Source organism: Triturus cristatus, chromosome 8 (genome assembly GCF_964204655.1).
Source record: "Triturus cristatus chromosome 8, aTriCri1.1, whole genome shotgun sequence".
In the NCBI taxonomy this organism is placed as follows: Eukaryota; Metazoa; Chordata; class Amphibia; order Caudata; family Salamandridae; genus Triturus; species Triturus cristatus.
In genome coordinates, this window is record NC_140591.1 from 835,640,571 (window position 1) to 835,658,668 (window position 18,098).

The window sequence follows — 18,098 nt, forward strand, 5'->3', positions numbered from 1 at the left end:
CGTTGAGTCCCTGGATCAAAGAGACTATTTCCTGGGCGTATACATGCTCTATTGTTCCAAATCCTTCGGGCCTGCAGGGCCGTTCCACAAGAAGTGTAGCTGCTTCTTGGTCTGAACTACAGTGTCCCTTTGGAGGAGATTTGTAGGGCTGGTACTTGGGCTTCGGAGCACACTTTTGTTAAGCATTACAGGTTGCCTGAGCTTTTACATGGGCACCAGACTATCGACTCTGGTGTTTTAGTAAGTGTTAAATTGATGGTTTGATTATATTTGCTGATTGTTATTGTTTGGGGATTCTTGGTGTTGCAGTTTTTCAGGATCTCCTGGTGTTATTTGTCAAAATGCCTATTCACTGCTTTGGCATAACTCATGGGTCGCGGATGAGGGATGTGGAGTTAATGCCCCAATTACATACTGATAATCTTCATTACTCTTCGCTCTTCTCGTCCTCAACCCAGCCATTTGTTCCCACTCACCCTCCCTGTGATAGTGGCCTTTTGATCAGAGGCTTGGTATTCCAAGAACTACTGGGGGAGCACTATGCTCTTGTAGTTCCCAGAGGAGGGGTGTGGGATTTAGTAATATTTCCTGGTTTATTTTCCTGTCTTTTGATTGGGTAACTAACCTCATGGTTAAGGACTGGTTCGAGGGTGTGTAGTACTAACAGTAATGAAGATTACCGATAAGTAATTGGGGCATTCCACCATGGGCAGCTACCATGTCGGAACAGTACATTTAAAAAAATGCTGAGTGCAAATACAAACAGAACTTGACAAAGCCCAGAAGTTGGCAAGCTCTATTGGTTTTGACATTGCTTTTTTTCACTTTCTTTCCTTTCTCTTGTTCTTTCAGTGTTTGAGAACATTGGGAGGGGGGAGGAGCCCTGTCAGTGTGCAGAGAGCATGTGCAGAGTGTTGTGCAAGTAGTGTCCGTGGTCTGTTAGATTGCAAACATTTGAAAAGTATATATACTTTTAAATGTTTTACCTTGTATCTCCAAAAAAGCTGAAAGGGTTTTCAACAAAGACATGATACCAAACTGTGGAAAGGCCTCTATGTGCCATAAAATATAGTGACCATTCATCTAGCGGTCTTGGTGATACACAACAGAAAAATATCCTGAAGGACATTACATCTCTGGTTGGTCACATGGGGACTTATGAGTTCTTGGGCATCCAGTAGACCTGGGGTACAGGCGGTCACATTGTAGGACACAGCTAATTATACGGTACGTCAGTTCCATTGTAGATGCAGAATATTTATGTTGGGTACAGGCCATTGAGAGGTCAAAACAGCCCAGGAGATTCTGATAGCGATTTGTCATTTTTAGGGAGCAGGTTAATGTGGTGGGGTGCTTTAGTGTTCAAGCATAAAATGCACCATGATTAGTTGAGCACGGATCGGTTTTTTTTTTGTGTTTTTTTTTTTTAAAGAGGGGTTAACCAGATGTTTGTTTTTTTGTTGCTTCTGGGAATGTGACTGTGAGGTAGAATTTCTTTCTGCATGACCAATCATTTATACGAGGTTTTTTTTAACTGTGCGATTTTGTGATAATCGAAAAGTTGTGATAGTATCTGAAGTCACATAGGAACTATTGTGATAGTTTATAGCTTTCCAAATTATGAAATGCGTTGCAATAAAACTGTTCGTTTGTCGCTTTAAAACGGCAGAAGTGCGGTATATGAGGCATTTTAAAAACAATGCATAGTTCTTATTGTTGTTAAACTCAGAAATGTCCAAGGTGTGATATATGCTTTGTTGCCATACTATACCAACCTCCAGTCTTTTGCTTAACAGTTTTTTTTTACATGATAGGAGAGGTGCAATCAAAATATCCTTGTGACGTGCACTTATGTGTAATTATAGAGAAGGTGCGATTCTAATTGCATTTATATAGCGCTTACTACCCCTGACGAGGCTTTGAATAGAATGCTTGTCTTATTACAGTCTGTAATAAGACCAGCATTCTATTCAAAGCCTCGTTACAGAAGTGCTGCATTAGTAGGTGTGAGCCCGCCGCAGTGCACCCGTGCATTCGAGGCATCCAATCTGAAATTCTTTGTACCTTTTTTTGTGTTTGACAGTGCCAATTCCCCACGGTGCACACAGCACTGTGGTCAGTCACCCGTGCACGCCTGTCTTTTCCTTTGCGGTTGCGGCGTCCCCCGCCCCTCCTCCCTCCCTCCCTCTCTCTCACTCACTCCTCCTTTGCAGTCAGCTGCTGGCGGCGCGGCACAGTTGGCCTGGATGTGAAAATGCAGCATGGGAGCTGGGCTCTTCATTGGTACCCTGCTACTGTAGCACCTGCAGCTGAATGTGGCGCTGAACAGAGCGGCCCTGCGTGCACGCTCACGGCTGACCTCCCCCGCAGATGTTTCCCCACCAGAGGCGTGCACCCTCTCTAGCCCTCCTGCTATGCAGTCCTGAGAACTGGGAAGTTACCGGGATAATTTTGCCGCACAAACCGCTTCATCTTAGCGGTCGTTTTTTAACGGGGATGACGAACATTGCAGCCTCTGGCGGAAGGACTGATGTCCTGCGCGGTTCGTAAAATGGCTTGGAAGCTAGTGACTGGAAAATGCAACCTTGATTTTGGTTTTCTGGCGGATTAATGGTGGGGGGTCGTTGAAGGATGCGAGGTGTTGGCTATGAGGATGCAGAGACGCCTCCGAGTGAGCTAAAACCAGCCTCATACTAAACGTGGAGCCTAAACTGCAAGCCCTGCGCGCGCGCGAGCAATGGCTCGAGCCGTTCCATCCGCATGGGGTCCACACGGGAGCCTGGCAGGTCTGCAGGGCATGTCAAGATTTGAGTGTTTCCCTCACAGCCACACACGTACAATGTCAAGGGGTTAACAACATTTTCACTGGAACCTTGTTTCTTTATAAAATCGAATTTGGAAGCACCTGGTCTGTTTTTGATCGCTGTTTTTGTCTCACTGTTATTTAGTTTGCAAGATGCCGGAATTGGATTCATCCTGGTCATAGACCGAAGGCTGGACAAATGGACCTCCGTGAAAGCCTCTGTCTTGCGAATAGCGGTGAGTGTTAAGCGCATAGTGTTAGCTTCGTTTGAAATGTATTTATCCTAAACAATGTATTGATGAGAGGAGAGGGGGCGGGGGGGGGGGGGGGGGAGGCGGTGGGGGGCTGCGTCAGGTATGTTGAGTCTGGTGCGCCCGAGGCACAGCACCTGCACTGAAGAGATTGTAGGGGTCCTGTTGAAGGTGACGTAGAGTAAAGGGTCTGCGCCGGAGCGCGTCTCTGGAAGGCTTTTCATAGACGCTGCAGAGCATTTGGGGCTGCTTCACACACTAGAAAATAGGCCTTTTTTATGAGCGTTGATAATTGTTTTTTCCTACAATATAAATGACACAGGTGTCTTTACACACCCGCCCTCTAGAGTGGGTGCATTCTGTGTTAGGCTTCAGCCCGATGCAGCCTCTGTGAGTTCTGTACTCTTCGTAAGCGACACAAAACTTTGACGCAATTTGATGAGATCATTATTTGGGTACATTAAGAACGGAACTTCTTTCCGAAAAATAGAGCGGCGAATGCACCTCTGACTGTCACATAAACCCCCCTGGGGATTTATGTAACAAGGTAGATCCCAGCGGAAGCATTCATTGCCTCTTTGCTGTTTATCGTGCTGGATTTGACGTCACCCTCGCATGCAATCTGAGCCCATTTACTTTCCTTCAAATTGAGCTGATGAGAATATCATTGCATTGTGGGAATCTGGTGTACCGCACTTTGAATGACTCTGCCACTTCCAATTCTGGTCTGTAGCAAAATCACTGTCCAACATCGAACACATTATTCATGAATTCGAGGTGTGTGTACAGCACCCCCAGTATGTGGTTCTTGCCCACTTGGGAAGAGTCACTCGTGAGGCAGGAGAGGACATGAAGGGACAGTGGAGATCGAATCAGCCTAGAAAATGCCACCAAGCAGGAAAAAAAGTAACACAAATTCTGGATGTCGGAAGAAAGTTTGTTTTGGGGAGATGCTGTAAGGCATTTCTTAAGTTGTTTATGCAATATTTAGTTTGATAATTGTTAACAAGGAGTTATCCGTGAATGATGTATAATTTCAAAGCCAAATCATTCTTTGGTGGTTAAGCAGTTAAGTGACTTGAGGCCTAATTGAGCAATGTTCTAGACTGCCTGATTTATTTTCTGGATTACTCTATATTTAATAATGCAGAGTAGTATGACCAGCATATGGTCCATTATATCAGTTAAAGTCATCAGGCACAGTGCAGATGACAATGAGAATTTCTGGGGGGAGCTGATAGGATATTTTTGTAATTTGAGTTTAGGAATGGCAATTGTGAACATTGGTAACTTGAGTTCTCTTGACTTTCTCAGAAAGGCTAAAATATGAAAGCTGTACCCCTTTCTTTAAATACAGGTCATACCTCTTGAGGAAATGACCCCATCCTACTGATAGGTATTTCTAACCACAAATTCCTCATTCTTTGAATATTCCCCAGACGTCAAACTGGATCCGGAAACTTTTCAGCACTATCTCTGCATGCTGGTAGGTGGCATCATGTGTTTCCGCATTGATTCCATTCTGTTTCGGAAATGCCTCGCAGAGCCTCTATAGGTGCCCTTCAGCTAGCTGACGCAATTTTCTTTCTTTCTGCACCACCAGACGCATTCTGGAGCTACCTCTCTTCTCTTTGATACCCTTTTACCTAAAAAATTGTGCAATGCGGAAGGGAAATATTATGTCCCAAAATGACAGGTTTTAAACCTAGTAAGGACTGTTGCAAGCAACTGTCTATCAGATCCTCACCAGGTTTGTAGGCGGAGTCTGGTGTTGAGTCACGACTCCAAAGACTGCAATGGCAGCTCGATGATGAACCCAAAGACCACACAGGTCTGCAAGGAGAAATTCTATGGGCCTGATTCACAAATTGCCTCAGCACTTGTGACGGAGGTCCCACAGTCGTTGGGGAGCCTCTGCGCTCAGGGAGAAATCTCAACAGTGAGAATTCTTATTGTGTACATTCTGCCTAAAGTGCGGAGACTCTGCCATGACTGCCTTGAGTGTGGAGGCCCTTTGTAAATCAGACCCTATGTTTCAGAGCACCGCAAGACTCCACAGCATGACCAGTTCATTTCCAGGGGGTAGGACTCGGTCCCGTTCTCTGTCCAGAAGTTGCAGGAGTCGATCCCTAGGCTGATCGTTATTGTGCTCCAAATCTTTGGGTTAGTCTAAGAAAAAACATTTAAACAATCAAAGCAGGACTCTGCCTCTTTGCGCCACATTTGAACTCCTGAGAAGGTGTGAGGGCTTCACAAATGCCCAACCAGAGTTTCTGAGGCCATCAACACTGAGGCAGATCGAAGAGTGCCACAAGGCCATGCTTTTACTCTTCGGATCTTTTCTGACTCCCCTTGATGTGCCTGTGGGCCCCAAGGAGCCACGACGCTGTCAATGAGAGATACTACCGGAGTTCGCCCATGGTGCCAGATGGATCCTCTGAATCTATCACTGAACCTCTTCCTCCTCTTGCACAGATTCCGCCTCTGACTCCATGATCTGCGCCAGTTCCAGGAGCATTGGCTCAATGCCGACTTCACTTACGCCAGAGGACGAACTGCCCATTGTGCTTTCCGATTCAGAGTCTGTGCCACTCCAACCTCGACTGAGGCTGCAATTGTTTCTGCTGAACTGCAACATTCTCCATTTGACCTGCTTAGTCCCCACCTCTGAAGGCATATCTCATATACCACATACATTATTTGGGATGGATTCCAATAATGACTATGATGCAGGAGAGGAAATTGGCCAACCCTACCATGAAGAAAAGTGGTATGTGATCTCCAATTGGTATGTGATCTCCAAGATGCCAGTGGTCTGACACATCTCCTAATTCTGGCCTTGTCTCACCCCCAGTTTATGCCACTGAGTAAAGTGCTTCTTTTATGGTGGTCATGCGGAGGGCGGCTAACGTTCCTAACCTTCAGCTTCCCATTTGAGAGGTCAAAACCAAAGTCCTGGCAAAAATACTCCAGCCGGGAAGAACCACTACTGATCTTCTACCCTCCTAGGGCCCTGGGGTGAAACTTGCTGTGACCCCGCCCCCCCCAATCCCGAAAATTGCAAAGCACCACTGACCGCTTCTGGCTACTCCACCTTTGTATCTGCACCCCTCTCCTGAGAGCTTGGTGGCGCAGGCGTCAACCAAACAGACATACCCAAATACCTTCATGACTACTTTCTTGAATATGGAGTCCCAAAACAATGGAGACCTTTGGGAAGAGAATGTCTTCTTCCACTAGTTTTGCCTTCAGATCAGAAATCCCAGTTGCCTGCTGGACTGCTATTTGCTCTCTGGGATTTGGTTGCTCAAGTACTCCCAGGTGTTCCGGAATACCTTCTCCCTGTCTTCACCCAAGCAATACACGATGGCCAAAACACTGCCAGATTCAAAGTTCATTGTGTTTTGGACACCACAGATTCCATAGGGTGAGCCATTAGCACTAGTGTCACCATTCGGTGCCATGGATGGCTGCGGTCAACAGGTTTTTCAAGGGATTTCCTTTTTCAAGTCGTACCTTATTGACATGCCCTTTGACAGGACTCGCCTTTTTGGAGACAAGGCAGATTCCGCTACGGAGTGCTTCAAAGAAATCAGGGCCACAGTGCGCTCCCTAGGCTTATCTGCCCCACCTCCTCAGCCGCATCAGCCCTATAGTTCTTTTGATGGTTTCGGCAGAGGTACCCCATACAGACAGCCACTTCAGCCTCAGCAAGGTGTCTGGCAGTTTTTTCTCTGAGGTCGTTGTACCAACCAACCCCGCAATCAGGGATATCGTGCCAGTTACTATACTGCCGCTGGACAGGCAGGTTTGCCGAGAAGGGCATTTCACCCGCTCTGCCCTACATGACTTTTTGGTTTGATTCTATTCATAGTCCCACCTTAAAATTTTCAGTCACGCTCTTCCTGGAAGCTACTCATTCTAACTGCAGATTCCTCATCGATCCTCCGAGTTAAGCGCACTGGACTCTATTCATTAAAAAGTTCCTGAGTTTAAGAATCTGCACATTGGTTACAGTCAATTTACTGGTGGGGCTGTGCGCCTGTTGATGCGGACAGTCTCAAAAGTAATCGACATCAGCATGCAGGTGTGGTACCTATATAATCTCTGCACTTCATTTCCGGAGTGGAATGGCGCTATTATGGAACCGCATGGCAGTCTACTGGCGTAAAGAGGTACTGCGGAAAGGTTTCTGGATCCAGTCTGATGGCGGGGGAAAATTCAAAAGGTGACGAATCTCGATTAGATAGAATCTCTTACAGAAAGAGCATTACCGAAAGGAAGTAACTTGTTCTTTACTACACTAACGCGAAGGTTTGATAAAATGCTACTTTGCACCTGGAAGGGTTGGATTTTCAACCTAGTTTAGACTCAAGATTCATTTTAAATGCCGATCAATCCAGTTTCAATATTTCTTTATGAGGACTTATGTGAAATTGTCAGTGGTTTGAAAGTCATTATTGTAGAGGTTAGTATTTAGTGCAAGTATAGCCGTCTTTATATTTGTTCCAACTCCAATCCTGATGACAAAATTGTAAAGATTTTGACATTTATTGTTTATATGGCACTGTCAGTATTTGATCTTACTACTGTTGAGGCAATGACAAGTAAATGTTGGAAGACTTGTGATTTTTAACAATTTTAACATAGAAGCGTCTGAACCATATGGCTGTTTTTCCTTGGCGGTCAATTGAAAGTGTAGGGTCAAGAAAATATAAAGCCCAAACAGCTGAAAGATAAGAAATTGCATGTCTTTGCACTATTATTGTTAGATGTTGTGAGTGTTATGTTTATTAGGATTTGTGGTTGTCTACCCAAGGAAAAAAACACATCAAAGAAATGCAAATATATAATGAAGTTGGATAATGAATAAATAGCCATTCTCATATTTCCTTTCTATAAAACTCTTAAAATACAATGCATACAAAATTGTAGTACAATAAAACACAACAGTATGTTAAAAACATTCTTTAAATATTTGCATACATGAAGTAGTTTTGTAGACACAATAGCAATCGGCCTTTATAGGTGTACATTATACAAAACTTCAAATTTGAGCTGAATTTGTCAGCCTATCCCTTAGAAACATATTCCTGAGATATTTTATTTGGCCAGCTTTTGGGTCATTCCGTGCCTGGAACTTGTACCCCTGCTTTGCACAACGGGCATAAATGAATCTTATAACTTAGGCCCTGACACTTGTATTGCAGAATCTTAGAGGAAGTATTTGAACCCAGACTCCTATAATGTAAACATAATCTATGTTGGGGTTCTGAGTGACTTCATAGACAACTGGAGCTTTGCTCTCTTTGTCTATTTGATGTCACTCAGAACCTCTCAGGGAAAGACTTTCCGGTAATTCAGTTTTTACCCATCTATAATTTTATTTATGGCCCCCAAAATCATTTGTCGCCGAAATTCACTGTTACCCATCTATAAATACGAAATGCTATGTACAGCTGTCATAGAGAGCCTCCATTGTTTATTTCAATTTCTAAATGCCATAACTCACTGCTATGACGTAGCAATAGTTGATAAAAAAGCTCATTACCCACTGTTGCTAAGGACTCACCGATAGAATATCGATGACAAAAACATTGATGTTAAAAATATTGCAAAAAAATCTTGAATACAAAAATATCGACTCCCATACCTACACATGTAAGTACGAAAATATCGATGTAAAAAATATAGATGTAAAAAATATCGATTTAAATATATATATAAAATAATCTATAGTAAATATCAATTTTAATTTTAACAAAATAAATTAAATTTAATATACATTTTGACAAAATATAACAAACTTAATAAAAAAATTAAACACACACAATATTTATATATATATTTACTTTAAAATACTTAAACAATTATCTTTAATTTATTTAAAACTTTAAAATTATATAAAAATAAAATATATATATATCAATTTGTAATATAAAAAAAAATCGACAATAATTTAAAACAAACTATTAAACAATATTTAAACTTAAATTTCCCAATACAATCAGTGCAACAGTAGGGAAAGTGTTGGCTAGCAAAATAATTTAATGTACTAGTCCAACTCCAGCGAGTGCAACAGTAGTGAAAGTGTTGGATAGCGGAGGGGTAAATATTGCTATTCCCACTCCAGTGAGAGCAACAGCAGGGAAAGTGTTGGATAGCGGAGGGGAAAAAAATACTATTCCCACTCCAAACAGTGCAACAGTAGGGAAAGGGTTGGATAGTGGAGGGGTAAAAATTACTGTTCTCACTCCACTGAATGCAACAGTAGAATGACTGTTGGATCGCCGAGGGGTAAAACATTTTATTCCCACTCCAGTGAATGCAACAGTAGAAAAAGCTTTGGATAGCGGAGAGGTAAAAATTACCATTCCCACTCCAGTGAGTGCAACAGTAGGGAAAGTGTTGGATAGCGGAGGGGTAAAAATTACTGTTCCCACTCAAGTGAGTGCAACAGTATAGAAAGCGTTGGATAGCGGAGGTGTAAAAATTACTATTTCAACTCCAGTGAGTGCAACAGTAAGGAAAGTGTTGGCTAGTGAAGAGACAAAAATTACTATTCACGCTCAAACAGTTAAAACAAAAATAAAAAAACCTTACAAATTATAAACAATCTTAAAAATAAACAAACAATATTTAGAAATGAAAAATCAAATATATTAAATATATAACATTTTAAAAATAAAATAAAATATTAATTACATATAAAAAACTACAAATAATAGAATAAATACATTTTTAAAATAAAATTCTTGTAAACTAGAAAATATTTACAAACAAATAAATTAATACATAAATGTATTTATTGTGTATCCTACCCTATAACACCACACCAATAACAAAACATTTCAACATTTTTAATTACATTTTTTCCAAAATTAACATGATTAATAATCAATTTAAAAAATGTTAATAAGAAACCCAATAAACATTGACTGCACACACTTTAATACTATGATATCCACCACACACACCTAAATGATACTCTAAAATAATAAAACACATTTAACTTATTTATAAATTAAAAACTATTACTATTAACAACTAATAATAAAGTAATTAAAATGTATTTAATACCCATTCTTTACCCCTTTAAAAGTAAAAACAGAGAAAAAATTAAACAATTACCCAAAATGCGTATCAAATAATTAACATTAATTAACAACTATATGTTAATTAATTAAATACAAATTACTTCCCACCCTTTACTCCTATAGACACCAAAACAAACACCTAAAATTAATTACACAATACCATAACTAATTAACAATTAATTAAAATAATTAATATCCAATTATTAATTCATCAATTAAAAATAAATTACTTCCCACCCCCTAACACCTATAAAGACCACAACATACACCTAATTACACAATTACTATAAATAGTTACCAATTCATGAATTAAAAATAAAATCCAATTATATTACTTCCCACCCCTAACACCTATAAAGACCACAACACACACCTAATTACACAATTACCATAAATAGTTACCAATTAATGAATTCAAAATAAAATCCAATTAATTCATCAATTAAAAATAAATTACTTCCCACCCTTCACACATATAAACACCACAACACACACCTAAAATTAATTACACAATTACCATAATTAATTGCCAATTAATTAAGATTAATTAACCACTAATTAATTAATAATAAATTACTTTACACATTTAACACTATAACATCTCAATTAAACAAGTATTAATAAATTAAAAATAATCAATACATTTAATATAATAAAATTACTTCTCACCCTGTTCCCCTATAAACCCAAAACCCGCTACAGAATAACTACAATTATGGATTGCAGGTAGGGTTTTATGTTTTTTTAAAATTTGGGACAGGGAGGACAGGCTGTGTTATGTATGCCCCCTCCCTCCTCTCATTACTTCTCTGCCCCTGCGTAGCATTTGACAGCAGGTGCAGATGATTTTGAGTTCCATACATTTATAGATGGGTAAAAAGTGAATTATAGGGCTGTTTTTCACCTCTGGGATTTTGAGTGACATCATAGACAACTCGAGCTTAGCTTTTGTTGTCTATTTGATGTCACTCAGAACCCCTCAGTGAAAACATCCCCGTAATTTACTGTTACCCATCTAGAAGTCAATATATGTAATACTAACACCTGTTATTTACAGCACATATACAAGTCAGAAGTGTGGTATAAAGACAAGTAATATTATTGTTGGTGATAGCAAGTATTTATTTCACAAAACTGGGTGTTTTGATCGTGCCAAAGAAAGTTGTGCCTAACTATGAGGCATTGTGATACTGGCATGGAAATATCTGAGAAAGTGTGAACCTAGTTCAGCAATATGTACCCAATTTTGACATTGTGAAAATGTGTATGGTAATCTGTGCCTAATTTGGGCACTGAGATACTGGCATGAGAAAACTAAGATGTTGACATACTAAAACTGACACTATTTGAAGCACCCAGGAATATTTTAGTACCAGTCTGATATTATTAGCAGCGCCTTCGAATGTATATGTACTACATAGACATACAATGAAAGAACAGTCTAATATTATTTTATTGTGTTCTGGAGTACGAATAAAAATAGCATCTCTTTTTGTTGGGAGATACGCTGTAGACAGTGCAGTTGTGTAAATATTTGTCTGCTGTGCATCTTTTGGTTCAGTTCTTCATTACCCCACTAAATGACAAATTCTAATCATTAGTTAACAGTGATCTTTGTGTAGGTGGAAACATTTTGCAGAGTTAAATGAAAACATTTATGCAACTATTATTTATTATGAAAAAAGAACATGTCCATGAGAATGTCAAGAAGTAAACATTTTATGCACATTTAAGCATTTCTAGTCATGTCAACTTGTCAGGCAATGCTGCTTCAACCATCTGAGGCCTAATACAATAAATATGGTTGCCTGCTACCATGTTTGCATTTAAACACATTTTTATTTTTCATTATATCCTACACGATAATTCTGCACATTTATTATAACTGTGTTAATTTCTTGGTATTATTAAACGCTACCTCAGTATCTTGCTTCTACAGATAATTAATTTTCCTATACTCTGTGGCATACTCTGAATTACTAAAACATTTCATAGGTTCTTCATCAGAACTTCATGTAAAGACTGTGGAGGTTTGGCCAGTATATATCAAAATTCATCTTGCAAAATAAAGAAGTAAAAACATATTGTAGGTTGTAGTCATTTCTATCCTCACAGGAGAGTGCCAAGCTCATTTGCATTGCTAACCCTCTGGTGGGTAGATATGCTATTTATGTAACACCATTATCAAAGTTTATTAAACGCCACTTTCAGTTTTTGAAAGGCTCGAGTCGACCCTCTTATCAGGTCTGGAGTTTCCATTACAGGAGAATTCTCAAAAAAGTTATTTTCTTACTGTTGTATTAAATAAGTGGGGAAAAATAGATGCATATGTCAGATTTAACACAAATGTTTGAGTTTATTGTTGCTTTTTGTGGTTGCTTATCTTCTATTCTTGGGTTGCATCCTTAAAAAGCGATCTTTGTCTAGAATTTGTGTCAGCAAAATTGATATCTCGTCCAGAATGTTTACCGCTTAGAAGCACCTGTGCTGTTAGCATTTTTTAAAAAAATCTGTATTTAGAAGAGTATTTGTTAGGCAAGTCACTCTTGGACAGAAGTAGAGCCATTGGACAATGGCATATTCTTGCAGCTTCTGCAACATGGTTTGACTTGACAGAAGTAATAGACCTGGTCACTGTTGAAGAGCGAAGAATTTTGTTGCTGAAGCACAGATAAGCTGTCCAGACCCACATTGAATATTCTCAGAAAAATAAATACTAATGTCAATGTGCCGGTTGGTGCTTTATATTGTCTGAGGCGTCACATCCTAGTTTGGCTAGGCAGGTGAGGTTGCAGTTGAGGCTGCATGTCGCCTCTAGTAGCACTGGAGAACAGGGTTCTAGATCTAGCCTGGCGCACAGAGGATATTTATAAGGTGAGGAATCTGCTGGAAGAAGTATCCATTAGAACACCTGATCAAGGGGGGTGCATTGAGTGTAACCCATGTCATGCCTCTCCCACTCCTTAGTACATTGTGTGAGCTGCTGAGATTGGAACAGCTTAGTGTAAACTAACATCAATGAATACTGTGTACCCACCAAACTGTTTCACATAACTCCAGTGTCCTTAGTGGCAGCAATCTGAATATGTCTTTGTTATGTATGGATTCCTTCAGACATCTTTAACAGTAAATATACAGAATTATAGATGGGTAACTGTGAATAATGAGGACGTTTACCAAGGTGTTGTAAGTGACATAAAAAACACAAGAGCAAAGCGTAAGTTGTCCATGATGTCACTAAAAACCCTGAGGTGAAAAATATGCCTATTATTCACATTTTTCTGATCTATAATTTTATTTTGTGTATGCTCTCCCAAAGCATCTGCCCCTACGTCTAACACACATGTAGGGGCAGAGGAGTAATGCTGGTGCTTAATAAACCTTGTTAAAACATTGTTTTAGAAAACTGGTCTCCTGCCACCCATCCGAACCACCAAGTTCATCTCCCCGTTCTAAAAAATAAATACTTGGTGGTGTATGAAGTGAAAATGACCATGCTGTGAAGGTACAAATGTATGACCCTGTAACACTCACAGACTCTGTCACACAATCTTAGATGGGGTATTGAATCTGGATCGCTTCCGACTTTACATGTATGAAGTAGCCCCGCCTCAGAGATGTACAAATCTTCTGTGAAACGATTATTAATAGTCCTTTTTTCTGTGTAAGTAATTGTCTGGTCAGTTATATGTCTGTTAAATGACTGAAGCAAGATTCCACGAACAATTTGACTTTTGATAATGCTATGACGCTGTTCTGCCTTCGCAGTGAAGGTTTCTGAGAATCTAGACCACAGGGAATTTCTTTATGAAAATGCAAGTTGATGGACTGTGAAAGATCCAGCTGTGCACTTTGCAATACTTAAGAGCTTCTGTATGGCTTGTCATCTCCGTTGAAAATTGATTCACGGCACCACACATGTTTGAAAGAATAGCTGAACTCTTCTGCAACTGGTGGTGCCATCCTTAAAACATGCTCCAAGGTAATCAGATTGAGAGACCCATTCCACAGGGACCTTATCAAGAACAATATGTTGGCTAAATATTTTTTGGAGGATTCAGGGACATATAGTTTGCTTGTTTTTCTTAAAAGCGAATCTACTCTCTGTGCAAAAGATCAAATATCTGTTGTGAAAATGCAAAAATAACATTGTGTTCTTGAAAATATTAACTACATGGTTGACAAACAAGAGAGTTGTTGCTTGCTCATATCCAATAAGTGTAGTAGCCACCAAATTACCAGTCAGATCATTTATACATAGAACAGCTCTCTCTGGCTTGACTGTGGACAGCAATATCGATGATCGTTTGTCTATTAGGCCTCTCGTAAAGTTTGAAAAGTGAAGTATTTTTAATAATTCCAGAAAGAAATTCCCATGCTCTCCAATACATTCTGTAGCTTTATTCTGGGCAGACTTCCTGCTTATTTCAGATTCCATATTCTACCTATAACACTTCTCTCCTGAGAAATGCAAGTTTAATAAGCTCATTCAGAATGCCCGATCTGTAGTACTGATCTTGGCTTAGAAGTATGCTTAACAACAAGTAACCCTACCTACACTCCACAAGTTTTCAAATCTGCCTAATAATACTCGGTCATCTACCTCATGTAAGGAATCAGTCACGCTACTAAGGCAATAGTTCACAGAGTAATTTTGAACCCCCTTCTATCACCATAGCTTGCCACATTTGCGGAAGAATGGCAGACCACATTAGAAAATTGCCAATTCTCTAGATGTATTGGCCTTTGATTTGTCAGATGAACTCAATCAATCAGTAGATTTGTAGAGCACGACTTATAACCCATTAGGGTATCCAGGTGCTGGTAGGGTGCAGTTGATTGGCCGAATAGCCAGGTCTTCAGGGACTTTTGGAACTCTGGAAGAGATAGGGAGGTCCATAGATGAAAGCGTAACTTGTTCCAGGTCTTCGCTGCAAGGTATCAAGAAGGACGACCTCCTCATCTGCTACGTCAGATGCAGGGGGGGTGGAGTTACAGAAAGGGAGCCGGAGCTGTCGTGTCTGTTGGGCTGATGGAAGATCAGGCGGTAGTTCAAGTAGGCGGGCCTGCAATTATGTAGGGATTTGTATGCATGCATCAGGAACTTGAACTGCCATATTTTCTGTACAGAGAGCAGTGGAGTTCCCTGAGGTAGGGGGTGATGTGGGTCATCTAGGGAGATCCTGGGCTAGTCTGGCTGTGGCTTCTGCATGGTCTGTAGTAGTTGGAGGAGGTAAGCTGTGATACCTGCGTAGAGAGCATTGCCATAGTCTAGTCAGCTGGAGATGAGTGCCTGGGTGAGGGTGCATCTTGAGCTTTGGGATAGCCATTTGAATATCCTAAGCATGCAGTGGATGAAGAAGCAGGAGGAGGTGACAGTTGACCTGAGTCGTCATGGTTAGCTTGTTGTCCAGAATGATGCCTAGTTTCCTAGCGTGGTCAGTGGGGGTAGGACTAGATTTGAGTTCTGAGGGCCACCAGGATGCATCTAATGGGGAGCTTTTGTTTTTGAAAATCGGTACCTCAGTCTTGTCTGTGTTGAGCTTCAGGCAGTTCCTTTCATCCAACTGGCGATGTCTGTCATGAAGTTGTGGATGTTGGTCTTGGTGGTGTCTTCGGAAAGGGATAGGAGGACTTGTGTGTCGTCGGCATAGGATATGATTTTGAGTCAGTGGGTTTTGGCGATGCTGGCCAGAGGTGTCCAAAAGTGTAGAAGAGGGTGGAGTGAAGAGAGGATCCTTGGGTTACTCCACGGATGATTTCCTTGGGCTCGGAGGTGAAGGGAGGAAAGCAGACATTTTGCGTTCTTCCAGTGAGGAAAGAGGGGATCCATCTGAAAGCGGCTTCTTGAATTCCTATGTTATGCAGCCTTGTGATGAGTGTGTGGTGGGAGACCATATGAAAGGCTGCTGAGAGGTCTAGTGGGATCAGAGCCACAGTTTCTCTACGGTCGAGTAGGGCTCCAATGTCATTGGTAGCCACAATGAGGGTTGTCTTGGTGATGTAGTTGCTGTGGAGTCTGGATTGGGAGCAGTCGAGTAGGAGGTTCCATTCCAGATGTGAAAAGAATTGTTGGTTGATGTCTTTTTCTAATACTTTGGCTGTTATTGAAAGCAGGGAGATCCGTTGGTAGTTGTTGAAATGACTGGGGTCTGCCGATGGCTTCTTTAGTGAAGTGTTGACTTCTGCATGTTTGCAGTCCTCTGGAAAGGTGGCCGCTTTGCTTATTCTGGCTTTGCCTAGATTGAAGATGTGGTGAGGGCATAGGTCAGTTGGGGCCCCTGAATGGACTGAGTTTGTGGTGGAGGTGGTGTCCTGTGGGGTGAACTGGCTCCATTTGGTTAGTCGGATGTCTGTGATAGCAGCCAGGTTGTTGTGCTGCTTAAGGAAGTTGTTGGCCTTGGGCTAGAGTTTGAAGTTTCTGTAGATGTTGGCTATCTTGTCTTGAAATAAGTTTTTGCTAGTTTGTTGCAGAATTCCTGTGAGGGGGTAATATTGTTTATTGCAGCTGAGGGGTTGGAGAATTCTTTGATCTTATTGGAGTTTGATTCAATGCTTGAGCCTAAGGACTTTTTCTTCTATTCTCTCAACTGTCTATGGTAGAAGTTGAGGGCTGTCTTGAAAGCAGTCTTGCCGGTTGTGTCCTTGCTGGTGTGCCATCTCCTTTCCAGTTGCTTACAGTGTCGTTTAGCAGTTCTGATGTCTTCAGTGTACTAGTTAGACTGCTTTGTGTTCCTTCTGTGGGTGTTGTTGCCAATAGGAGTGAATCTGTTGGCGCAATTGGTGATCTAATTGTTAAAGTTTGACGTTTTGGGCTAGGCTGTTGGAAGAGATGAGGTGTGTGGTGTTGAGGGCATTGATCCATGTGTCCTTTGGCACTTTGCTCTAGCGATGCTGGGTGGCGTTGGACAGACTGGCGACTGGGCTGCATGAGCTGGTGATGTTGAAGTGGACGATGGAGTAGTCGGGCCAGGTGATTCCCGTGGTGGTGTTTTACCTGATGCAGTAGCTGCAGGTCAACAAGGGGTCTAATGGCCTGCAGTTTGCGTAGGGATATGGACAAATTGGGTGAGCCTGATGCTTTTCATGCGGTCGAGGAGGTTGGTAGTGTTAATGTCATTGTGGTCGTAGAGATGGAAGTTTAGGCCACCAAGGAAAATTTAGTTGTTGGGGTCTATGGAGAGGGGGGCGATTAAGTCAGCGATAAAGTTGCAGAAGGCTGGACGTGTTCTTGGAGGACGGTAGGGGAGGGTGCCCCTGATGGCGATTTTGCTGTCTGTTTGGAGTCGAAAGTTAAAGTGTTCCATGGCTGGGGTGATGCTGTTATTTGTGATGGTGCATCGGATAGTTTCCCTGTGTGTGATGGTGATCCTTCTGACAGGCTTGTTGATGTGGTCCCCTGTATCTTTCACGTATTACAATGGTGATGTCAGGTGGGGAAGTGGGGTTGAACCAGGTCTCAGTGGGGAAGAGGATGCTGGGTGTGAGGGTGGAGACGCGGTCCCAAATCTTGGTGGTGTTTTTGCATAGTGAGCGTGTGTTGAGAATGGTGTATGCAAGTTGGTGGTTTTGTTCTGATTTGGGTTGAAGTTAAAAATAATTTTGTAGGTATTTGTCCTTTCCAGGGAATGAATTTGAGAGAATGTAGAGCTTTTTCGCTTTGTTTTGTAAAGCACCCTGAATGAGGCCAATCCTTTGGAGGTATTGGATTTGTGCATTAATTTGTAATTCCTTCCTTAAAGATTTCAACTTGCCTTTAAAAGGGATTGGCGACAAGCTGCTGCTCAGGCACTCTCTCTGGACACCTCTTGCTAAATCAAGCAATCCAACAAATCCGTATGTTCATTATTGAAGCAAGTCCATGTACATAAAAATAGTTTCTCAGCCATTAAATGCCACAGTAGACACGTTAATAGTGTGACCTTAGATAAATAATCCAAACTTTTT

At 41.2% G+C, this 18,098-nt stretch overlaps 1 protein-coding gene across 20 annotated transcripts in view; it reads left to right on the plus strand.

Annotated features, from left to right (window-relative positions):
* MCF2L (MCF.2 cell line derived transforming sequence like) overlaps positions 1-18,098 on the plus strand; it is a 927,044-nt gene that overhangs the window by 670,206 nt on the left and 238,740 nt on the right. For all 20 annotated transcript variants that reach the window (XM_085622295.1, XM_085622305.1, XM_085622296.1 and 17 more), the window contains one exon: positions 2,949-3,039. In XM_085622295.1, coding sequence (XP_085478421.1) covers positions 2,949-3,039 — 91 coding nt within the window. The remainder of the gene's footprint in view (positions 1-2,948; positions 3,040-18,098) is intronic.